Raw genomic sequence first — 26,040 nt, 5'->3', positions numbered from 1 at the left:
TAAAGAAATGCTGATTTTCTCCATATATGGAATGGCAATATAACCAGATGGTAAGCCTCTATTCTTGCTCCAGGGGATGAATCAGGTAATAAACAATGACTGACCTAAGCAAAAAATTAATCCCATTCTACCTTTGGTGGTGGGCTTGTTTAGAATAAGCCAGTATCCAACAGAACCAGGTTCTGGGGAGTTTTGAGGAGATTTTGGAAAAGGTGCTTTTGCTTGACTAAAAAAAGAAACAGGGACACCTAGGTGGCTCAGTGGCTGAGCGGCTGCCTTTGGCGCAGGTCATGATCCTGGTGTCCTGGAATAAAGTCCCACATTGGGCTCTCCGCAGGGAGTCTACTTTTCCTCTGCCTGTATCTCTGCCTCTCTGTGTCTCTCATGAATAAATAAACTTTTAAACAATTTTTAATAAAAAAAAAAAAAGAAAAAAGAAAACTTGTAGTGAGTGGCCCCTTTCCACTTTATTTGGTTGTTTCTCATAAGCACATAAGGCAGCAGTCATAAATACTGTTAAGAAAACAGACTCTCACAGAGAAGCTCATCCAGAGCTTGACACTATTGTCTTAACCAACCCTAAAATCACCTTGCTCTGGATTAATTATATAAGCAATAAATCTTTATTTAATTAGGCACTCAATTACTTGTGGTCTAAAGCTTCCAAATATGAAATGCTAGTACTTTCTAGTGAAATCATCTTACCTACTTTCTACAATAGAGGACTTCTTTCTCAGACCAAATAATATAAAAGCATTGTAAATTTAAAGTTTTGTTAAAAATTAATTAGATGTGTTAATAAAATGATGCCATTTGGTGGTCCATAGTAACCAAAACTTCAGGACATTACTGAAAAAAGTAAAAATAATAAATCCAAAATAGTACAATATTTAATAGTACAGAAACAAATCTAAATTTGCATATCTGTTCTAAAAATTTATAAACAAGAACTTCAAAAACCTTAAGTTTCAAAAAGACGTTATTCTCAATTACTTTATTTTTTAAAAACACCATTGTTACAGACATGAAGCTTAAACATATACCTATCAAGAGTCATTCTATATGACACAAAACATTGTTTTACTACACAAATGTATACATTGCCTCTTAAAAGAAAAAACTTACTATCTTGAATTAGAAAAATGGCCACAGATTTAACACATTGTAAATTATGACAACACTCTTAACTATGAAGTCACATGAGAAAAGACCAAAAAGCAGCTGTAAAAAAAACTTGTCAAAACCCCATGAATCACAAAAGATAACAGAAGAGTCATCCACTCTCAAGAAGGACCTACAGATTTGAAATACTAACCTCGCTTTTAGTTTCAGAGTAAGGGCACAAGTTAGGAGATGTTAAGAAATGATGCTTAAAAGTAAAGAAAGGAAACTGTAAGTAGAGGCTAAAATTCATAAATGTTTTTTTGGGGGAAGGGAGGGAGTCACACACTAGTTACACATATGCAATAGTTCCCAAGGATATCACACCAGAATAAACTGATGCACAAAAAGATTAATTTTTTTAAATTTAAAATAATTTGATTACTATAGCAGAAAGCAGAATTGGCTATAATGAGACTTTGTAGTAATGGAAATTAATCATGGTAAATAGCATTACAGTGCAAACTTTCTCACCAAGATAAGATTTGTTAGTACTATTAAGAAAACAAGCAAACAAACAAACCCAAAAAACTAGAGTTAAACAGAACAGAAAGCCATTTTCATCCTTTTCATAAGTCTATACACCATCACTATTTTCTGTCCTAAGAAAAGTAGACTCTTCAGAACACCTCAATTAGGTAAAGTAACCAGGCACTCCATTTAAAATATGCTGGGGCGCCTGAGTGGCTCAGTCAGTTAAACATCTGCCTTCGGCTGAGGCATGGGGAAATCCCTGCTCACTGGGGAGCCTGCTTCTCCCTCTCCCTCTGAGCCACTCCGACTTGTGTTCTTGCTAACTCTGCTCTCTCTCTCAAATAAATCTATAAGTTATCTTTTTAAAAAATATACATAAATAAGTACATCCTGAATTAGGTACATGTATCCAATAAATATAAACTTAAAGGCAATTCACTTAGGAAGGTTTTTAAAAAATGTAATGATAGCACTTTGATTACTACCTAATGTGAGAATGAACCACTTTAGCTAAAGATCAAATTTATTTGGATAATCCAACTTTTATTTTTATTTTTTTTAAGATTTATTCATTCATTCATTCATTCATGATAGATGGAGAGAGAGAGAGAGAGAGGCAGAGACACAGGAGGAGGGAGAAGCAGGCTCCATGCTGGGAGCCCAACGCAGGACTCGATCCCGGGACTCCAGGATCACACCCTGAGCCAAAGGCAGGTGCTAAACTGCTGAGCCACCCAGGGATCCCCTGGATACTCCAACTTTTAAAAGATAAATACTTTTTTTTAATATCTACTTAATATTATCACAGTAGTATTTTATGAAAGAATGAAGGAAAGAGGAGAGTTTGAGATGACCTTGCAGACTTGTAGAATTACACCTATCATTTCAGGTCATCTGTCTTGGTGTTGCTATAGCAACTTTATGACTCAAGACCCCCTCAACCCCAATAATTCAGAGGACTGAATTACGTATGGAAAATGTTGTGTGTTTCCAGTAACAGTAACACACATTTATGTGTCTGATCTTTTTATAGTAAATTATGTATTTTTAGCCTCAATTTAGTAAATTAACTACTGGCCACTAGAGAAACACAGAGGAAATTATCCATATACCCAATCTTTATAAAACTGTCATGTCAGTCCTGAATGTTAAATCACTGTATCTTTCAGATTAGAGACTTCTCAAATATGTCTTTCTTTGCTGACAGACTCAAACAGATGAGTCTGTATATAATGCTTACAATGCTTATTTACAGAAAACAAATTTGATCTCAAACTATATATATTGTATAAAATTAGTTATATTATAAACTTAATAGAAATGTCTTTTATTTAAAGTTCGTTCACAAAAAAGAATGCTCACCTAAAATGCATACAAGTATTTAACAGTGAAGTGTCATGACGTCTACAACTTACTTTCAATGAGATTCATCAAAAGACAATGGAAAACCATACGTGTGTGTGTGTGTGCATATATATATATATATATATATATATATATGTTATATGTGTAAATTGAAGAGGGAAAGTAAATGTGGCAAAATGTTATCACATCACTGCAGGATCTTTGTAGAGGGTATATGGGTAGCCAGAATATTTATTCAAACTTTTCTGTGAAAAATTTCCAAGTAAAAAGCTGGGGAAACGACCCTCACTGGATCCTCATTTATTTGGGTTATAGTTTTTACACTGACTAGTCTAGTTTTTTCTTTTGAGGTAATTAATTCAAGACCCTTTTGCCTTCATTTAAAACACCTGTTACAGACATGTGTTATATCTTTTTAACAAAATCTTAATTCCTAGAGTTTTTACAAGTAGATTTAAAGGCCAGTATCAGTGAATTAACTGTTTTACCTGAAAGTTAACATCTTCTTTCTTAAATATTAGTGCTCGAACTTCATCAGGATCTCCATTAAATATAGCTTGCACCAGTGATGGCTAAAATACAAGAGAGTAATAAAAAATATTAATCACACTGCATGGATGATTCTAAAGATATTCCCACATAACTTTTAAACCTAAATTTTTTCTTCCCTTTACCAACGATAATCAATTTGGTTTTTGACATTAACCAAAAGTTTCATGAAGTTAAATCATAGGAAAGTATAGGATTCCCGCCTGAATAAAAAAGGCCTAATTTAAAAAAAAAAAAAATCAACTCAGTATGACCAAAATTACATAGATAATAAACACAATAAAACTTCATTTTTTGCGAGTAGAAGCCTTTTGTGTATATATACATATATATGAAAAACAAATTTTCTTCCAAATACAAGTGTGGTATCTCAACATCTGCTTGTGAGACATAACTTGTCAGACAAGTCATTCCTAGGCCACACTGAGGCCCAGGAAGGTGGGCCTTTTTGAAAAGTTCTGTTTGGGGTGTTAAATAACTTGCATGGGTTAGCATTATATGTTATACAGATATAAATCCAAAGAAAGAAAATCTGATGATTGATGAAAATCACTACTATTCAAAGATCAAAAAATATCATACACCTGAATAACATGAAAAGGCAAACACGTGCATGGCTAAATATAACAATTTCTTAACACCACAGCCTCTCTGATAAGGTATCATATTATACTAGACAAATAAGAAACCAATTGACAACAACATTAAAAGTAAGGTTAAGGATGATTCTTTTTTAAATAAAAGTGCTACCTGTAAATACATAAAATTCATTACAGAAAAGGTTGTGCCTCAGTATTGCTAGCAGCAGTCAACCTTTCCTAAAACATACAGTTCCTCATTCTTGTTACAGCAGTTTTTAAAACCACAAAATGAAAATAGAAACGTGGTTGCCAGAACTACAATTCTCAAATTATTTTTAAAAAGTCTTTTTAAGAGAGTAAGAGATAGTAAGTAAAGTCTGAAATGTTATCTAAACATCTGAAGAAGTAAAAATCAGAAATGTGTGCATTTTATACACAAGTGATACTCTATCATATTTATACATCTATATTGCTTTAATTTGGGTTTTTAATGAAACTAGCGGAAACCAACTTATGTTTATTCTTAACAGATAAAATTTACCCTGCTAGTTCAGTAGAAGATAGTAAACATAAACTCTAATATCTTACCAATACACTTCCAGAAGATGATGAATGTAGGGATTTATTTTCCTGTGGCAATTTAGAAATGAATGCAGGAGATTCATCTTCTACCTCCTCCAAAACAACAATACACACACGACTCATTCGCTCTTTTAAAATACTAAATTCTAAGCTATGTGATAAAAGTCACAGTTGGAAGAGCACAAGTAGTTTTTCCTCCTCTTCTGTACAACAGTTACGATCATTCTCTGAACAGCGCAGCTGGTTTTTTAAAGTTAATAAGTACTATCAGAAAAACTGAAGTTTAAAATTATGACTATGTAACATAACTTCCTAAAATCAACAAAATTCTACTATTTTCTGTTGGGTTACTGCAATACTTAAAAGATATTTCATATCAACATGTCCATAACTAAAACAGAGTCCAATATAAGCTCATTTAAAAATATTTTTCTCCTAACAAAATAGTCATATTGCTCTCTGTCTCACAGAAATTTACTTGCATAAAAAGATCATTGTTTGGAGTGACAACACCACACAATGCAAAATGAAATGAGAAACAATTACTGTGACAGAGATGATTACAGCTATACCCACTCTTGCCTGCAAGGTCATACAGTTACCAGTAGCTGACTTGCTTATAATTGAGAAAAAAAAAAAAATCTCACTATTCTGTTTCCACTTCTAATTTGTCTTCATTTCTTCAGCTTCTGATTTAATGCAGATACTATCCAGAAAAAAAATATCTAGAGCTCAGCACAAATTCTTAAAATAAGGCTCAGAGGTTGACAATTCTTTCTGTGTTTGGTAAAGAAAAAAAAAAAAAAACAACAACAACACTGCATTAATAGCAAAGCTGCAGTACATTTACATGCGATGAGTCAGACCACAAGAGACAATAGGACTCTTGGTACTAGAATACAGCTTGATTAATCCAGATATCCCATATAATAGAAGAAACACAGATAGCTTTATTCCCATCGATAGCATAAGCAAGGGAGAGCGTTCATTCTTTCTCCATCAGGCAGTTGTCTGTGGCTGCTCCAGCAAAAGGGCACAGCACCAGGCAGAAATAGTGTTAGCAGTGGATCCTAATGGTACAGGCAGGCTGCGAAGAAATTAGAAGGCATTTGAGCTCAAATTACTGCTTCAGGCTTTTCATTTAAAAAAAGAAAGGAAAAAAGCCCAGTAGTTTATCATTCCAGTGTTTCCTTTGATCTCCACATGAATACAGCTTCCATTAAATAGTCTTCATTCACAGGAAAAAACAGCAGACTGTGCATCTTCTTTGAGCCAACTACTTTATTCAATCATCTGCTCTGTGCCAATATAGTTTCCTTCCACTGTGAAAACCGCTACAGTTATCCTTTTCAGTAGATTTCAGATGCTTTCCTGTTTCTCAGATGATCTTGCAAATCGCCACGGATACCTCCAAATGAGTAGGTCCTTAAAAAATATCTACCGAACATCAGGATCAGCCCCACAGAAGCATTCCAACTGAGCAACAGTCTGAATAGCAAAGACTGCAGAACCGCAGGATGAAATGCCTAGTAATGCTCACATGTTACACTTACCAGAGATCTGAGCTACTGCTCGGGATGTAACTTCCTCTAGCAGGAGAAAAAAATAGTGCATTTGGACAGCCTTCACAATTAGAAGGTTCATGCCAGTTCTGTGACTAATCCAGATCAAACTGAAAAATTCTATAACTGAAAAATGAGTGCGCTTTTAACATTTTCCACTAAAAGCCACAAGGAAATCTGGTGTACTGCCTCTGCTGACTAACACTGGTTTTAGCAAGTAAACAATTCCAAACAGCTTAACTGCTTTCGTATGTTACAATATAGCAAATGTTTAACCCTATAATGACAGCTGCAGTAAGAGTGTCTGCAGTGAACCCATAAAAAGAGATGGAGAAATATTTTATGAGAATATAAAAACACAAATCTAAGATTTTATTCTTTTTTTTACGAAGATAATTTTTAATAAACCAAGTGTATTTAGTTTCAAAAATGCAAAGAAGTTCAAACAAAGAAATTTAAGATTTACTAACAATTTGTAGGTTGTTGAATTTAATCAATCAGGTCATATTTTTTAAAGAGAAAAGACAAAAATTTCACAATGTAAAAATCCTGGCTCAAAATGTCTATGGATCATTTCAATTTTACTGAAGAAATTAAATAATTCTACCTTCCCATCTGGAAATGGAATAAAGCCTTAAAATCTGTTAAATAGCTGCATAAAACTATTGTTTAAAATTCTTAGATTAATATTCTGTAAGTCAAAAAGACATAGGGTAACATAAAGAAAGTAAGATTTTAGGGAAAATTAATTTCCTCAAAGCTACAAAGAAGTGTCAAAGAAGTGTCAATTTATAGTTAGGGTTTCCCCTTCTTTCTCTATTTACTAAATAAGTCAGATAGTTTCCAACGGAAAAAAATAAAGAAAATATCGTGGTTTCCCTTCAATCTTTGTTCTCCTATCATCTAGCATTTTTATTCATAAACATAACAGCTATTTTTGAACATTCATAATGTGCTAAGTGTTGTACATTCTCATTTAATAGAATAACCTTGGTATGTTCCCATACGATAGAGGGAAAAAAGACACAAAAACTAAGTATTTTATCCAAAGGCATATAAATTAGTAAAGTTGTGCCTAATTCTAAACACATGCTCTTTCAAATCTACTCTGCTTCCACTGAGTACATGCACTTATGAATGGTATCCCTCACCCTTCCATTCTCTCAAGATCTTTGCAACCTATATAATACTAGACTGTAAAAGTAATCTTAAAAGATAGGTAACTTATAATGGTTGTGAAGAGTTTAGGTAACAAAAGAATATACTATTTATTGCCATATTATTCCTAAACAAGTTATTTTTAAATAGGTATTTCAGGGCTAGTGTTATTACATGTGTTTAAGCCTATTTACCAAAACATAAAAAGAAAAAGAAAAACAAAAACTCAGCAAGATACAGATAATATAAGAATGCCAGAATTTAAGAACAAAAAACACTGGACATCAATATATGAAAAAGCCTGTAATCCTAACTGTACCAAGATACTAAAATATGCTATTAATTCACATAGTTGTATTTTAAAACATAAAATATAAACTAGTTTTAAGCCAAATTAAAGATATGCAAATATTTTGACATACAAAATTATGTTAACTATCTCCACATGGATACATAAAAAATACCATCTTGATATTCGAAACAAGTGAAAATGAAACCACTATGGTAACAGTATCCTATATTCTATCTTCAGGTTTTTTTTTTTCCCCACCCCAAACAAATCCCTCTTTTTAATATAGGCAATTTTAACTTGTTCCAAAGTATCCAGTGTATAAATTCACCTACTTAAGACTTAAACAGGTACATCCTCGTTCTTGTTCTAAGTAAACTTCCATACTTAGGTCTTTCCCAGCCAGAACACAAGCTCCTTGAAGGCACGGATTATGTTTTTATTATATACATGATGTGCGTGCACACACTTTCCTTCCACTTTCTTCCACTTATAAACAATATCAATGAAAAGAATCTCATGTCACAAGACTCTGGCATTGAGAATTAAAATTATAAAAGACAACAGGGAATTCATATGTATATACAAATATGTATGTATACATTAAAAGTATATATACAGGGGCACCTGGGAGGTACAGTCAAGCTTCTGACTCTTGATTTCGGCTCAGGTCGGCTCAGGTCATGATCTCAGGATCGGGAGATTGAGCCCCACTCGATGGCTCACACTCAGCCCAGAGCTACTTGAGAGTCTCTATCCCTCTCCCTCTGCCCCTCCCGCTCATGCTCTCTCTAAAATAAATAAACTAAAAATTTTTAGAAAGAGAACATATTATATATACACACACACTTTAATCAGGAAACACAAGCGGCATTAAAGTGCAGTAAAATGAGTTTTGTACCTCTAGTAGGGAAGCAAGTTAAAATGCAGAAATTGACAGGATATAAAATAATGATAGAGGATGACAAAAATTAAGGCCTCAAGAAGTCCAGCCTACTTGGAATTCAAATTCTGATTCTGTTACTTATTAGCTGTGTTCTTGGACAAGCTACTTAAATTCCTGGAGCCTAAATTTCTTTACACTTATAACCTAAGAAAAATAATCTCCAGAGATTCTTATCTAGGAAAAATACAGTAATAGCACCATGACTGACTGAGAATGAAGGCTTTGCAGCCAAACTGTATGTATTCTAATCCAGCTTCCTACCAACAAACCTAACCATGACCTTGAGCAAATTACTTAACCCCTCTGTTTCATTTCAACATCTATTAAAGGACATTAACAGAATCTGGTTTAAAATGAAATGAAGACAGTCTTATTATTATGGATATTTAGGGTAGTAGAAGAATATCCAGTTGTTAAGGCAGTAGTAAAGAGAGGACTACTGCCGTTTTCTCCCCCTACTGGTGAGGTGGATTCAGACTGGTGTCCGGAGATCGCAATTCAGTTGCTAAGTACAGCCTCCCCACCCTCTTCAGGCATTTTAGGAGACGGTAAGAAGTTTGTCATACACTCCAGTAAACCAAACTGAGCAGTTACTGAGAAGAGGAAGTAGTAAACTTAAGCAAGAAGTAGGACTACGGGTTTTACCATTCTTCCACATTCACTGTATTTTACATCTAAGGAAAGAGGGTAAAAATTACTGGCCCATAATATACTATACTATACACAGATAAATAATTCACTATTTTTTTATTATTTAAGCTAACAGCATCATCTGGCACTATTTTATATCTTGTACTGAGTAAGACAGGCCCCTATTCTCAAAGAATTCATAACTTAAAGGAAAAGGAGACAGGTCCATAACTAAGAAAATAGGAGTGTATGAAATATTAATGATGAAAAATTAACAAAGACTGTGCAAACTTAGGTTCAACAACTTCTTTTGTCATTTGAACAATGGCAAGGGGATGTGATTTTTTTTTCTTGAGGCACTTACTTTTTAGGCCAAGTTAGATTAAATTTTAATAAGCCAACAGATTTCAAGTCTGACAACTTCATAATCTTTCCAATTTTTTTTAAGATTTTATTTATTCATTCATGAGAGAGACACACAGAGAGAGAGAGGCAGAGACACAGAGGGTGAAGCAGGCCTCCCACAAGGAGCCCGATATGGGACTCGATCCTGGATCCTGGGATCACGCCCTGAGCGGAAGGCAGACGCTCAACCACTGAGCCACTCAGGCATCCCACATTCCTAATTTTGTTACACTACCTTTCTTCTTCTGACACAAATGATTTTTTTCTTTATGTACAGAGACTGAATCCAAAGCTCATCTTATCCCTTGCAAATCTGTGACCTCCATATTATCATAGAAAAGTAATTTTACTCAGGGTATATATAGTGGCTACTCTGTGCCAAGCTAGTCTGAGTATTAAAAAATAAAAAGCTTGTGGTGAAAGATGGTAAGGAAGTGAGTTTAAACCATGTTTAAGAAACATTTCTCATAGTTCAAGAATCCTGAACAATCTTCTTGAGCTAGACCTCATCTGCCCATATAGTTAAGAAAAAGCCTTATAAACAGATTTAAAAGAAAATGTGGCAGGAAGGAGAGGGAAGGGAAAAAAGTTGTTAAATAGCTGTTCTTTAGGTTATCAGCTTTCCCTGTTCTTTGTACAACCGGTATAAAAATGACCTCACATATTTTAAAAATGATGGATTCAAAATCCTTATAACATATGCAAATTAAATATGCACATAATATATTTACAAACTAAGCTATTTTTTAAATGTTTACCCATCCACACTTCCAAAATGGCTGACAACCACTGATATCCAATAATCTCAAGTGGTTTGATCCCACTGGTATTATAGTAATAATGAATTGTTAACTCTTCCATTATTAATATTATTATTTTTTATGATTTATTTATTTATTCATGAGAGAGACAGAGAAAGAGAGAGAGAGAGAGAGAGAGAAAGAGAAGGGGGGGGGGGGTAGAGACACAGAGGTAGAAGCAGGCTCCATGCAAGCAGCCCAATGTGGGCTTGGATCCTGGGATCACGCCCTGAGCCTAAGGCAGACACTCAACTGCTGAGCCACTCAGGTGTCCCCGTTATTAATATTATTATACTCCGCATGGTAACATATATTAATATTACCTATTATTAATCTGGTGTGTTTTTTACAAAGACCTCTATATTCTGCATCCATTCTTCCCATCTTATTCAACTAGAACATTCAATTTTTAGGTAGTACAGAGTCTCACAAAACAAAGTCTATACTTCTCAGCCTCCCCTGTAGCTGGGAACCACAAGACAAAGTTCCGACCAATATTTTAAGTACAAGTGTTAAGTGGTTGCCAGAAAATCTCCTATTCCTAACAAGGACAAATGGTATATCCACCCTACTTCTTGGAACATGGCTGACATGCCACCATCTTAAACCAAACAAGGACCAGAGTCTAAGGTGGTGAAGAGTAGGCTAAAGGGAATCTGGGTCCCTTGAAGACTTTGTGGAACAGAACTGCCAAAAAAGCCCTAGAATACCCACTTCCCAACTCTTATGTTACAAAGAAATAGAAATTCTACCTTAAGTCAATGTGATTTTGAGTCTCTTTTACTGGGAGCTGAAGCTATCAGTATCACTAAGTGATAACCTTACCCTTCCTTTAGTAAGTGATCCACATTTTAGAACAGTATACTTAAATTTTTCAATAAATAAAATGGATTATAAACATTAGCTGCAACAAACTGCAGTAGAAACAATAACTAACCAGAAAACTAACCAAAGAATTAATCCACTATATTATTTATACTAAGAAAAAAAAAAACTCAGTGGAGGTTGGAGGGAGAAGGAAACAAATATTTATCACAATTATTCTCACTGTGGTGTGCCTTGGTGGCTCAGTCAAACATCCAACTCTTGATTTCAGCTCAGGTCATGATCTCAGGGTTGTGGGACTGGGAACAGAGTCAGGCTCCATGCTCTGGCAGGGAGTATGCTTGCGATTCTCTCTCCCTCTCCTTCTGTCCCTCCTCCTGCTCTCTCTCAATAAGTAAATAAATAAAATCTTTAGAAAATGTATTCTCATTGAATCCTCATCACATCTTGTGGATACTACTATTCAAGTTATATACGGGAAGTGAAGGTTCAGTAACATCCATTCAGTCAATGACTCATCCATTTATCTATATTTATTCATCATCTACTATGTGCCAGGCTTTCTGTTATGCTAAAGAAACAAAATTATGAATAAACAGTCAAATCCTTAATCTAATGGAGCTTACATACAAATAAATACTATATAATTGAAAACTACAATAAACTGTAGAAGGAAAAATTTCTTGAAAGGTAGAAAACTAGAGGAAGGTCAGTGTGGCTAGAGCAATCATGAGGAACAGTAACAGATGGGAGTTGGGAGAAATAGGTAAACTCAGACTATATAGGGCTTTGTAAGGCAAATTATAAAGTTTGTATTTTCTGATTGAGAAGTCATGAGAAATTTTAAAACAAGGCAGTCATACTTTGCTTTAAAAAGATTATGTGGCTTCCGTGTAGAGAACAAATTTGAGAAGAATGGAGCCAAAGGACTAGTTAAGAGACTGTTGCGATAATCCAAAGAGTAGGTACTTTTAACAAGGATGTTAAGCATGTAAATGCAGAGACGGAGATATATTTTAGAAATAGGATTTATAGTACCTGCCAGTAGATGGCCATAGCCATGAGGGAGAAGGTGGTAATCACAATTCCTAGGTTTTTTACATAAGCATCTAGTGCTTACAAGAGCTAAAGCAATCTAGGCCTTCTTCCATTTCCAAATTTATTAAAATGAGTAATAGGACTTGTCACATCATATCCAAGGACCCTGGACTCTCTAAGTCAGTTCCAAATCTTAATTTAAAATCTGTATCTTGAACATCTACTCTTATGATTTGAAAATGAAGTGTTAGCAATTCTGAACTTGTCTAATTCTAAGATGAGTATAAAAAAGTTCCTAAAGGACAGTGAGATTTGGTTCCATCCTACTCAAAATTCATAACACTGAAACAATCTAAAAACCTTTTGGCAAGAATATTTTTAAAACATTCAAAATTACAATAGCAGCAATGTCCACAATAGCCAAACTGTGGAAGGAGCCTCAGTGTCCATCGAAAGATGAATGGATAAAGAAGATGTGATATATGTATACAATGGAATATTACTCAGCCATTAGAAATGACAAATACCCACCAACTGCTTCAACGTGGATGGAACTGGAAGGTATTATGCTGAGTGAAATAAGTCAATCGGAGAAGGACAAACATTATATGGTCTCATTCATTTGGGGAATATAAAAAATAGTGGAAGGGAATAAAGGGGAAAGGAGAAAAAATGAGTGGGAAATATCAGAAAGGGAGACAGAACATGAGAGACTCCTAACTCTGGGAAACGAACTAGGGGTGGTGGAAGGGGAGGTGGGCAGGGGGTGAGGGTGACTGGGTGACGGGCACTGAGGTGGGCACTTGACAGGATGAGCACTGGGTGTTATTCTATATGTTGGCAAATTGAACACCAATAAAAAATAAATTTATAAAAAAAAATTACAATAGCAAATGATTCAACAAATATTCCATATTATCATTTCCACTCTACTATACACATAGGACATTATAAAATGTCATATATCATCTCCACCTTCAAAGACCTGATGCAATCTAAGGATTTTTTGCTATTACACCAGAAGCACAGGCAACAAAGGCAAACATAAACATGTGGGACTACATCAAACTAAAAAGCTTTTGCACAGCAAAAAAAAAAGTATCAACAAAATGAAGAGACAACCAATGAGATAGGAGAAAATAACTATAACCCATATATATCCAATAACAAATTAATATCCAAAATATATAAGGAACTCATATGACCCAATAGCAAAAAACCAAAAACACAAAAAAACCTGATTTTTAAAAATAGGTAAGGATTGGGGCATGTGAGTATCTCAGTCAGTTAAGCGTCTGCCTTCACCTCAGGTCATGATACCAGGGTTCTGGAATGGAGCCCTGCATCACACTCCCTGCTCAACGGGGAGCTGCTTCTCCCTCTCTCTGTGTCTCTGCCTCTCTCTCTCTCTCACTCATAAATAAAATCTTTTTTTTTAAACCCTATTAAATAAAAATAAAAGTAGGCAAAGGATCTAAATAAATATTTTTCTAAAAAAGACATACTAATGGCCACAGGTAAATGAAAAGGTACTCACTTAATCATTAGGGAAATACAAAGCAAAAAAAAAAAAAAAAAAAATCACAATGAGTTTTCACCTCACACCTGGTATGACATCTAGTATCAAAAAGACAAGAGATAACATGTTAGCAAAGATATGGAGAAAAGGGAACACTGATTATAAATTGGTACAGCCACCATGGAAAACAGTATGAAGGTTCCTCAAAAAGTTAAATATAAAACTACTATAGGATATTGCAATCTCACTTCTGGGTATATATCCAAAGAAAATGAAATCATTATCTCAAAGAGCCATCTACATTGCCAAGTTCACTTCAACAGTATTAACAAAGACAAGATATAGAAACAAGTGTCAACGACAAATGGATTTTTTTTTAAGTGCATATACACACACACAGGAGTATTATTCAGCCGTAAAAATGAAGGATCCTGCCCGCCATTTCCAGCAACACAGATGAAACTGGAGGGCATTTAAGTTAATAAAATAAGCATGGGGGCAGTTCTGGTAGCTCAGCGGTTTAGCGCCACCTTCGGTCCAGAGTGTGATCCTGGAGACCCAAGATAGAGTCCCGCTTCAGGCTCCCTACATGGAGCCTGCTTCTCCCTCTGCCTGTGTCTCTGCCCCTCCCTCCCTCCCTCTCATGAATAAATAAAATCTTTTAAAAAATAAAATAAGCATAAATAAGCCAGACACAAAAAGACAAATACTATATTTCACTTACACATGGAATCTAAAAAACTGAACTCATAGAAGCAGAGAGTAGAATGGGGGTTGCCAGGGGCATGGGGCGTAGGGGAAAGGGGAAACTTTGGTCAGAAGGTACAAACTTTGATTTTTTAAGAACAGTAACTTTTGGGGATCTATACACACAGCATGATGGCTACAGTTCATAATACTGAACTACATACTTGAAACTTGCTGAGAGTAGATATTGTGTTCTTACTGCAAAAGAAAAAAAAGATAACTATGAGAGGTGGGTGATGTGTTAACACACTTTTAGCTTGAGTGGTAACCTTTTCACAAAGGATACGTACTTCAAATCATCACATTGTACACTTTAAGTAATAAAATTTTTGTCAATTATACCTCAGTAAACGGGGAGAAAGACCTTGTGCAGCCTAAATGAGGTACATGAAAAAACTATCCAGTACAAGATAAGAATACAAATGATAGTAAAGTGCAGTAAATACAGAAGACCTAAATAAAAGGTACAAGACAAATCTGCCACTTTAATTAAATTAAGCCACTGGCAGGAGTACAGCATATGAATTTATTAATTGTAATTAGTATATAAAGATATCTTCTAATTGTCCATTCTCTTAAAAAATGATGGCTTTTATAAAGCTATTCATAAACTTCACTGTTGCTGTTTTTCCTCTGATTTATTGAAAGGGTGCCTTCTCAAACCAATGGTCAACTAACTAGAACATCCAGTATCAAAACTTCCTCTTGATCACATTTCTGAGAAAATGGTTAAAAACATTTTATTTATTTTTTTAGGTTTAACATTAAAAGTATTTACAATCAATCAATAAATATAAAACTATTTACAGTGCCAGAGTTTAGTCACCCAAAGTGTAGACAAGTGCCATACAACAGAAATGAAAAACGAGCCACATAATTTAAATTCTTCTAGTGAACACATTTAATTTTTAAAAAGATTTTATTTATTTTGAGAGAGAGAGAGTAGCATGAGCATGAACAGGGAAGAGAGTGAGAATCTGTAAAATTTAATATTAGTATTTCAGCTTATAATAAATATAACATAGTGGATATGTTACATTCTTTTTATTTTCTTCAAAATTTGTTGTGTATTTTATACTTAAAGCATATATCAATGTGAACATTAAATTTTCCTAGAAATTATGGATTTGGGGCAGGGAGATGGGGTAACTGGCTGATGGGCATGTGATGTGATGAGCACTGGGTGTTATACTATATGTTGGCAAAATGAATTATTTTTTATAGATTTTATCTATTCATCTCAGAGAGGGGGCATGAGTGGTGAGAAGGGGGAGGGAGAAGCAGACATGAAGCTGAGCAGGGAGGCTGACATGGAGCTCCATCCCAGGACCTGGGATCATGACCCAAGCCAAAGGCAAATGCTTAACTGACTGAGCCAACCAAGCATCCCAGCAAAATGAATTTAAGTAATAAAAAAGAAGTAACGGGTTTGTATTTAGATCTCAAACCATTTATAGTTGAGGATGCAAATAAAGGTGTTTGAGTCGTTGCAAACATATTTTAACGTTCTAACAACTAAATCAAGTATTTTTAAAATTTACATTAAACTAAATCAAGAATTTAGTTCCTTAGTTACTTTAACCAGCCATATCTGGCTAGTGATGATCATTATACAACACTGGTTTAGACCTATAAAGACTAACTTTTTACAAGTTTAACTGTTCTATTACACAGAAATCTAATAAATATGCTACCTACATTACTGTCTTAAGGAAAAGAACATAGTTTAGATTTTTATGATAGATCAGTCAATAATATGAATATACATTGCTGGATTATTGCTAGCCACAATAGGAGCTAGCAGCCTTAGTTGACTTTTCCTAGATATCTGTCATAACTTGAACAGCTCACTAGTTCTTTTACCTTTTGTTTTTTCCCAGATAACATATACACATCTCTCTAATTTTATCACAATATTAAGCCTGGTTTGAAGGCAACATTATTTTCTTTGAAACAAAGCATATGAACTTCATAGGTGACATTTTCTTCAGTAATCAAAGGCCTCTTCACATACATAGGGTTCCATATAAAATTTGTAAGATGAAGTTAACAAAAATTGACTAGCTGTCAGCACATTACTTCATTTCTCTTAGCACCTTCATTTTACTGTTGAAGCAAATGAATCTGATTAAATGATTTTTACAGCTGTTTTCAGTTCTAGCATTTTATGACTTTATGTCCCTTTTCAGAGAAAAATAATGAAAGGTACCAAAAGGAGTGGTAGCAATCATAGATTAAATTTTTTCAATAAATTTGACTCTGAGAAAATAATAAATTGAGTAGTATTAACCCCCATAAAGAGTTATGGTAGAGAAGGCAATGATCAAGATAAACATGTTGAAGGCTAAAGAACTTGATTTCAAAAAAGAACTAACCAATCAAAAGACACAGAATGACTGGATGGATTAAAAAAAAAAAAAGAAAACTTAAGTTCCAACTATACATTGTCTACAAGAGACTCATTTTAATTTTAAGGGCACATATAGGCTGGAAGCAAAGGGATGGAAAATATATTCTATGCAAATGTTACCAAAAATAGAGTAAGGTGGCTAAACTTGTATCAGACAAATTAAACCTTAAGTCAAAAAGTGTCACATGAGTCAAAGAAAGACATAAGGACAAAACTAGAGAGATTTAACAATTATACACACCCAACATCAGAACATCTAAATATATGATGCAAACATTGACAGACTGAAGGAAAAATTTGACAGCAATATAATAATAGTAGCAGACTTCAATATCCTACTTTCAGTAATGGATAGAACATCCAAACAAGTAGTCAACAAGTAAACAGTAGACTTGAACACTATAGGCCAAATGGACCTAACAGAAACATAAAGAACATTCCACCCAACAGGAGCAGCATATACACACTGTCCTTAATCACACACAAAACATTCTCCAGGATAGATGACATCTTCGGTCACAAAACAAATTTTAACACATTTAAGACTGAAGTCACACCAAATCTCTTTTCTGACCAAAACAGAATGAAACTAGTAATCCACAACAAAAGCAATATTGGAAAAGTAATAAATATATGGAAACTAACACTCTTGAATAACCAATGGATCAAAAAAGGAATCAAAAGGGAAGTTAGAAATATTCAGTATCTTGAGAGAAAAACGAAACACAATTTCCCAAAATTTATGGGATATAGCAAAAGCAGTACTAAGCGGCAAGTTTACTGTAACAAACACTATGTTAAAAAAGAAAGATCTCAAATAATCTAACTTTACACCTGAAGTAGTTAGAAAAAGAACAAACTAAGCCCCAAGTTAGCAGAAGGAGGAAAATAATATAAAACCAGAACTAAAGAAAACAATAAGGAAAAAGAAAATCAACAAAACTGAGTTGGTTATTTAAAAATATTAAATTGACAAAACTTTAGCTAGACCAAGAAAAATAGAGAACTCAAATGAAATCAGAAATTTAAGAGACACTAAAACTGATGTCATGGGAAGGGGGAAGGAGGGAGGATAAGAGACTAGACTACTGTGAACAATTATAATGCCAAGCAACCAAGTAACCTAAAATAAATGGGTAAGTTCCTAGAAACACACAACCTACCAAAGACTACATCATGAATACAGAAAGATTGAAGCAGTAATCAAGAATCTCCAATAAACTAAAGCCCAGGACCAGATGGCTTTACTGGTAAATTCTACCAGACATTTAAAAAAAATCAATGCCAATCTTTCTCAAACTCTTCCAAAAAAAACCCAAAAACCAAAACCCAAACAAACAAACAAACAACAACAACAAAAACAACTGAAGAGGAAGGAACACTTATGAACTGATTGTATGGGCCAGCATTATCCTGATACCAAAACCAGACAAAGACACTATACAAAAAACAAAATTAAAGATGAATATAAAATTCCTGACGAACATTGATAAAACTGTCAACAAAATACTAGCAAACCAAATTCAATAGTACATTAAAAGGATCATTTGAGGGATGCCTGGGTGGCTCAGTTGGCTAAGCATCTACCTCCAGCTCAGGTCAAGATCCCAGGGTCCTAAGATGGAGCCCCAGGACAGACTCGCTGCTCAGCAGGGAACTTGCTTCTCCCTCTGTACCCCAACCCACACTCTCAAATATTAAAAAAATAAATAAATAAATAAGTGGATCATACACCATGGCAAAATAGGACTTATGTCTGACATGCAACCATGGTTAATCATACAAAAATCAATTAATATAACCCATGACATTAACACAATAAAGGGTAAAATAATGTGTATATATGATCATCTCAATAGATACAGAAGAAAACATTTGAAAAAATTCAACACCCTTTCATGATAAAAACTTACAACAAACTAGGAAAAGAAGGAAATTATACAGACCTTATATGAAAAGCCTACACATGCAGTGATTTTAAAAAAAAAAAAAAAAAAGTGAAAGCTTTCCTTCTATTTAATAAAGTACTGGATTTCCTAAACTGATTAGGCAAGAAAAAAATAAATGATATTCAAATCAGAAAGTAAAAATAGCTCTGTGTGCAGAAGACATGATCTTATTATGTACAAAACCCTTAAGACTCCACAAAAAAAAAAAATCTTAGAATTAATTAGTTCAGTAAAGGTACAAGATACAAAAAAAAAAAAAAAAATCAACCAAATCACTTGCCTTTCTATACACTAAGAATAAACTATCTGAAAAGGAAATTAAGAAAATAACCTCATATACCAAGCATCATAAACAATACTAATAAACTTAATTAAGGAGGTAAAAGACTTGTACATTAAAAAATTGCAAAACATAGATGAAAGAAATTAAAGTGACAAATAAATGGAAACATATCCTGTGTTCATGAATTAGAAGACTTGGTATTGTCAAAAAGGGGTCACTGGGTGATGGAACTTAAGAACAGCTTGTGATGTAATGAACACTGGGTATTATAGAAGACTGATGAATCACTGAACTCTAGCTCTGAAACTAATAATACATTATATGTTAATTTAAATTTTAATAATAAGTAAAATTTAATGCTAAAAAATCTTTTAAAAAGATTAAAAAGGGGGAATAACAAAAAAAAGTAATTGAGGAAGGTAGATTTCACAGAAACAGAAAAAAGGGAGTTCTATATGGAAGTGGAAAGTCACCTTGAGTTATGAAGAGATCTCTGTCTTTTGACACAGGAAGGAAGGTTGATGTGGGTAAGGTAAGTGGAAGAGAAAGTATGAAGTTGAAAAGGAGTAAGTGTGAGCATTTAGCTGGCAGTTGAAAGTAATAGGTCATAGGGTCTAGGATGGTTAACAACAAAAATACAGAAGTGAAGGTAGTACAAGAAAGAAATTGTGGGATGTGGTTATTGGAGTATGTGGTAAGAGCCAAGTGGAGAAGATTACTGATGTAGAAGCTATTAAGCTGTGAAGTATGATATATAAAATGTCATCTACAAAGAAATGAAATCATATAGATGACTGATACAACTCTGATCCAGATGTAGAACTAGGAGTGAGATTCAACAGACAATAGCAACAAAAAAACAGAAGAGTCATTTAGCCAGATGGTATGTGCCTCAAAAGAAGGAAGATTTTTTTTTCTTATGGTTAGGCAGGCTAGTAACATTTTAATAGCTATAGTGGATGACTAGAAGAATGCTAACTCTACTCCTCTCCCTCCCTCCAACAGAGTATGCACACATACACACACAAAGCCATTCCTAAGATATACTGGCTATGAGCAAAGGAACAATACTTGAGACCTCTAGAGAAGCATACACTTATGAAAACAGAGTTTCAGTTCAGACAGGAAATGGAATAGGCTTCCTGGAAAGAGTGTAGATTAAAGATTTATTTATGAGAACTTAAGACCTAACTCAACATTTAAACGATTGTTTTTAGACTGGAGTCTCAAAAGAATTAGTTATTTCCTTCAAAAAGTATGCAAGCAAAAAAAATTAACAAGTCAAATATAACAACATAGGTAGTTTTCCAGAATACACCCAATATGCCAAAACTAAGGGAGAAAGGGGAGGAAAACATTCTGTTGTCAAGTATATAGCATTGCATTTAAGCAATATTTTTAAAAGTTGGATTATTTTCTTCATAGTTTTGATTATCTCAAGAAGTAGTTTGAAATTAAGCAAAAGTATTTATCATTTAGACTGAATTGAAGGCCAGACTGAAGTAGTTATTTAAGCTGTATTACTTTGAAATACTCTATGTGATATGTCTCTTATTAGTAGAGTTTTTGGCTGGGACTTATGCTAATTAGCAAAATCTCTGGCATTTGACCTCTGTCTTTCCAGGCCCAGGATAAGTACATTCTCTGAAATATAATCTTACATTATTATTAATGTAATTATGATCTCTCAGTAACTGCATCAAAGACAACTTAAGTCCAATATTACAAATTAGAGTGTAAAACTTTTAAACAGGCTGAACTTCTGCTTTGCTTTTAAAAAAAAAAAAAAAACTGAGGTGAGATTATCTGCAATTCATTATGGTTTGTACAATGTGGTGACACTGGATATAATGTAATATCAAATTATTGCACTTTAAAAATTGGGGCAATTTTTCAACTTAAAAATAAGTTGCGAGCAACCCCGGTGGCTCAGTGGTTTAGTGCCGCCTTCATCCCAGGGCGTGATCCTGAATGTATGGAAATTGGATGTATGAAAAGTGAACTGCCTATCCAGGGCCTCAACTGATACAAAGTTATACTGATTCATGTATTCAAAATACCATGTAATTCAAAGTAACTCCATTTTCCCTGCCAAATAAATTTATAAATAAGATATTTAAAAGGTGGGCAGCCTGGGTGGCTCAGCGGTTTAGCACCGCCTTCAGCCCAGGGAGTGATCCTGGAGTCCCGGGATCAAGTCCCATGTCGGGCTCCCTGCATGGAGCCTACTTCTTTCTCTCTCTGCCTGTGTCTCTGCCTCTCTCTCTCTCTCTTTCTTTCTCTCAAATAAATAAAATCTTAAAAAAAAAAAAAAAGTTGCTATGGTTACCCAATGTTTACCTTTATAAGCAATAATTACAGGAGACATCCAAGGGAATCCCACAAAGTGCAGTTAAAATCAGGAACCGAAGTATACACTAGTTATTTCACACACAAATTGGGACCACATATACCACTTCCCTTTCAAAGTATCATTTGGGAAATACTAAAGAAAATGATTCACTTCTTTCTAAACTGTAGAAGGGTGGAGACAAAAATACTGAAACTTGTAACTATTTTAAAGTCCAAGTGATGACTCAGATAATTAGAACATTTTTCATATTCTTCAGCTCCTTTTATTAAAGAGTGCTATCTAAAATGTTATAGAACAGCTTCTATTGTTAAAAAAAAAAAAAAAAAAACAAAGGAAAGGGTGTTTCTAATGTGTACCAGGCATGGAATTTTTTTGCATAAATAGATTTGATACCGTTGATAAACCTGTAAAAAGCCATGCTTATAACTTAATGTTACTTCAGAGTAAAATAAAGTCAATTCCTTTACATGTGGTCAATTTTGAACTTCTTAAATGGAAAGGGGCGCTTGTCAGAATTGATAAATAGCTCATTCTTGACTATCTGGGTAGTTAAATCTGTATCAGTAGTTATTGCAGTACAGAAATGTTTTTGTCTGTTTCGTTCAACAGCAGAACATTTAGTATGCTAGAATACCCCTGAAGGTTTTCACCTGAATAGGCTTCTAATGTGATCTTAAAGTTAGGAGACTCATCATTACATCTTAATGGACCTCCCACAAAGTGTCTACTGTTCTACTGGAACAGTCCAGCAGACTTTCAAAAACATTTGTTCCCTACATTAGGGCTATCCTAAACTAAACTAAAAATAGCATATTACACTCAACTGGCTTAAACAATAAAGAGACTTAGCATAAATAACAAGAAGTGAAATTAAGGTGGCTTTAAGGTACTTAACTGACACCAGGCTCCAGCTAAGTCTTCTGTCTCAGTATGGACCTTAGGATAATTCCCTTCATAGTCATGGATACCTGCCATACTTCAAAGCATCATATCAGACACATACTGTCCAGCAGAAAGGTAAGTTTCCTGCTGTCTTTCCCTTTATAGGTATGAAAACTTTCCTAGAAGCTACCTAAGCTGACTTTTCCAGACATGTGACCAATCCTGGCCTCTTATGTTCCTTCCTAAAGAAATCACTACTAGGTAAGAATAAGATTACCATGATTAGCTTACACTATTAAAGACTTCTTCAAGTCATGTAGGTGAGGAGTGAGCAACCAAACAAAACTGGGGGCCTGCAAGGAAGGAAGTGGGTAATGACTGATGAGCAAACAACCAAAAGCATGCTATGTACAACAGTAAAATTTTGAATCTTGCATCTTATTTCAATAGTGTACTTTTCCCACCTTCATTAATGAATCACAACACACTAGGTACTAGATGATATTGAAGGCTCTAGGGATTTTTATTTTTATTTAAATAATTTATTTATTGAGACAGAGGGCGGGGGGGGGCAGAGACACAAGCAGAAGGAGAAGCAGGCTCCATGCAGGGAGCCAACGCAGAACTCAATCCTGGGTCTCCAGGATCACACCCCGGGCTGCAGGTGGCGCTAAACCGCTGCACCATCAGGGCTGTCCTCTAGGGATTTTTAAAAGGGGGGAAAAAAATCAGTCATCAGTAACTTATCTTAAAACAGAATAAAGGCAATCACTTTATAAATGCCATTGACAAGAGTACACTTTAGAATATGAAATAGTAAAATTACACTTTATTTTTGACCAATTAAAATGAAAATTTTATCTCAAAAATATGGTTTTTTAAAAAAAAGATTTTATTTATTCATGAGAGACACACACAGAGAGGTAGAGACATAGACAGAGGGAGAAGCAGACTCCTCGCAGGGAGCCCGATGCGGGACTCAATCCTCAGACCCCGGATCACACCCTGAGCCAAAGGCATCCCTCAAAAAATATTTCCTATTAATCTTACCTTTCTCCTTTAGTAAAAGTATGCTATTTCCTAGACATAGGTCAAACCACATCTAAAGTAATGAGACTAGAACATACCCAAAGCCAGCACAATGTGGATCTAAAAACCATGTCATGTCAATGAAGCTACAGGGATTTTGTCTGAAAAGGAGTCAGGGAGAATATGACAGCTTTAAAATATTTAAAGTGAAGGTCATTATAAAAAGACATCAAATTGCATAAGTCTAGAGATAAGAACTAGATCAATGAATAATAACAAGCAGCAAGATAAAATCTGGTTAAATATAAGATGGTACTTTTATCTAGCATTATTTTATGTGAAGATAGAACAAGGCTTGGCTGCTCATATGGGGCTGGGATGAACATCCCAGGTAATATGAATACATGATGATACTAGGCACTTTATGTGTACTCATTTTTAACATGCTTACAAAGTAGTTTCTACTTCCAATTTCACAGATAAAAATCTGAACTGGAAAAGTTAAACACTGGAAATCATATGGCTGACAAGTGGAGAAAAACAGACCCTAACCCAGGACCATCTGTCTCCAAAGCCTAGCTCTTCTTACAAATCACACATCCAAGAGAAGTTAAATTAACAGTTAAGGAAGCAAATGGGATTCCTGAGTTGGTGAGAAACAAACAGCATCTGACTTGAAGTCCTGATTTCAAAATTAAGATGCCAGAAATGAAAAGTATTACTCCATTTGTGTCAGTACCTCTTAGTTTAAGAATACTCTCACATCTATTCTTGCTTTGAGGTAAGCAAGCTGGGGAGACACTTTCTTGGCATTCTACCTCACAGAGAAAGAGAACAGGGATGAATTCCTTCAACTCCCTTCTGGTTTACCTTCAAACATACTGTATCTTCAAGTTCCCTCTCTGATCTTTCATTCATTCAGTAGTCATTTATTTAAACACTTCTTGCAAGACAGGTACCCATAACAGTGACTTTGCAATCAATGGGAAGGAGCTTAAAAGCACAGAAGAAACAATAATTTTATTCAAAAATATTTCCATCTTTTTATAAATTTTGTCAATTCTGATTCCTTTAACACTTTGATTTATCCCTTATTACTGTCTCTATTGCTTCCTCTTGACCTACACAAAACTCCTCTGCTTCCTTCATGAGCTAACTTTCCATTTTCTACTTGTTTCCCCCTGCTGTAATCTGACTTCTATACTCACCATTTAATTGAAATTGGTCTAAGATCACCAACAGTAATATATTGCAAAATCTTCATTTTTCTCAAACTACAATTATAGATACCAATGATTTTTTTAAAACTTTTAAAGATTATTTTTTTTATTCATGAGAGACACCCAAAGGCAGAGACTTTTAAGCAGTGGGAGAAGTAGGAGCCCAATGCAGGACTCCAATCCCAGGACTCCGGGATCACGACCTGAGCTGAAAGCAGACACTCAACCACTGAACCACCCAGGCGTCCCACCAATGCTCTTTATTAAAACTCTCTTCCATAACTATTTCACCTATATTTCTAAACCTTCTTTTTTGGCCCCTCCCACTTGGATTTTCTTGCACCACCCATACTTAAATACTGGCTTTTCTTTCAGCCTACTTTTCTACCTCTTCCTGGACAATTTCATTTGTAATACCAGCCATCACATGTGATTCTTTCAAGTCCTAACCTCCAGACACAACTTCCAAATGCACAGTCATTTTATCTGCATATTCCAAATTATCTCAGACTCAGCAAGTGAAAAATCAACTTATCATCTCTAAGTCCATTCCCCCAAAGTGTTCTTTTTCTAAACCTCCCAGGCTGATTAATAGTAATGGCATCACCATATACACAGTAGCCCAGAACACAAAGAATTTCCTAGAAGCCTAATATTACTTTATCTCCCATTTCTCATTAGTCACCCACTTCTAGGTATTTTACCTTAAATCTTCCTGAACTTTCTTTCCTCAGAGCGATCTATTTCAGAACCCACTTCAGCCCTCCCCTGAGTTATCAAAACCACTTCTTAATTGGTCTCTCAATTCTTGGTTCTCCTTTCACCAGTTCTATCCATCTTTGCAGTAAACATATTCTTTCAAAAGAATCCCTTCCTTTCAGTTCACCTGGTACAAAGATATAGGAGAGACACAGGACTGGCCAGAGTACCACCTACTCGTAGTTACATGTCTAATTCAGGGATGAACAAATGATCAAAATCAGGCAGTCTCTTCCCTAGGACTTTGTTTTCTTGCCAAGGCTATCAGGAAAGATACTTTCTTTTCTTTTAGGATTACAGATAAGACAATGTAAGCTAAACTGCCTGCAGAAGAGGGGAAAAAAAGGACAAAATTTAAAAAGGGTGAGAAGTGATGGGGAATCTATTGTCACCAAGTCCTATTATCTTGCTCCGCTTGACCATTCAGCTACTGCCTGGCCAATACATTTCCTTTTGAATTTAAATCATTTTGAGTTGGGATTTCTGTCCCTGTAACGAAGAGTCTTGATTCATAATTCTCTGTA

The 26,040-nt window shown here is 34.8% G+C and overlaps 1 protein-coding gene and 1 long non-coding RNA gene across 10 annotated transcripts in view; one reads left to right on the top strand and one right to left on the bottom strand.

Moving 5' to 3' along the window:
* The window catches only part of ANKRD28 (ankyrin repeat domain 28), a 189,378-nt gene that overhangs the window by 103,434 nt on the left and 59,904 nt on the right, over window positions 1-26,040 (bottom strand). For 5 of the 8 annotated variants that reach the window (XM_038570777.1, XM_038570776.1, XM_038570780.1 and 2 more), the window contains one exon: window positions 3,489-3,572. In XM_038570777.1, the coding sequence (XP_038426705.1) occupies window positions 3,489-3,572 (84 nt within the window). Of the gene's footprint in view, window positions 1-3,488; window positions 3,573-4,718; window positions 4,859-6,265; window positions 6,285-26,040 lie in introns of those variants that run through there. The other 3 variants (XM_038570781.1, XM_038570778.1, XM_038570774.1) reach the window with 3 other exon arrangements.
* On the top strand, window positions 1,219-24,899 carry LOC111091925. 2 transcript variants are annotated; one of them, XR_005377006.1, is made up of 3 exons: window positions 1,219-1,392; window positions 22,674-22,769; window positions 24,017-24,899. It is a non-coding gene; the product is annotated as an uncharacterized LOC111091925 (long non-coding RNA). The 2 variants fall into 2 exon arrangements; XR_005377005.1 differs by lacking the exon at window positions 1,219-1,392 and adding an exon at window positions 19,597-19,805.

The sequence above is a fragment of the Canis lupus genome, chromosome 23, assembly GCF_011100685.1.
Source record: "Canis lupus familiaris isolate Mischka breed German Shepherd chromosome 23, alternate assembly UU_Cfam_GSD_1.0, whole genome shotgun sequence".
Classification (NCBI taxonomy): domain Eukaryota; kingdom Metazoa; phylum Chordata; class Mammalia; order Carnivora; family Canidae; genus Canis; species Canis lupus.
Note: the sequence above shows the minus strand (reverse complement) of the source record. Positions and strands in the feature narration are given on the sequence as shown.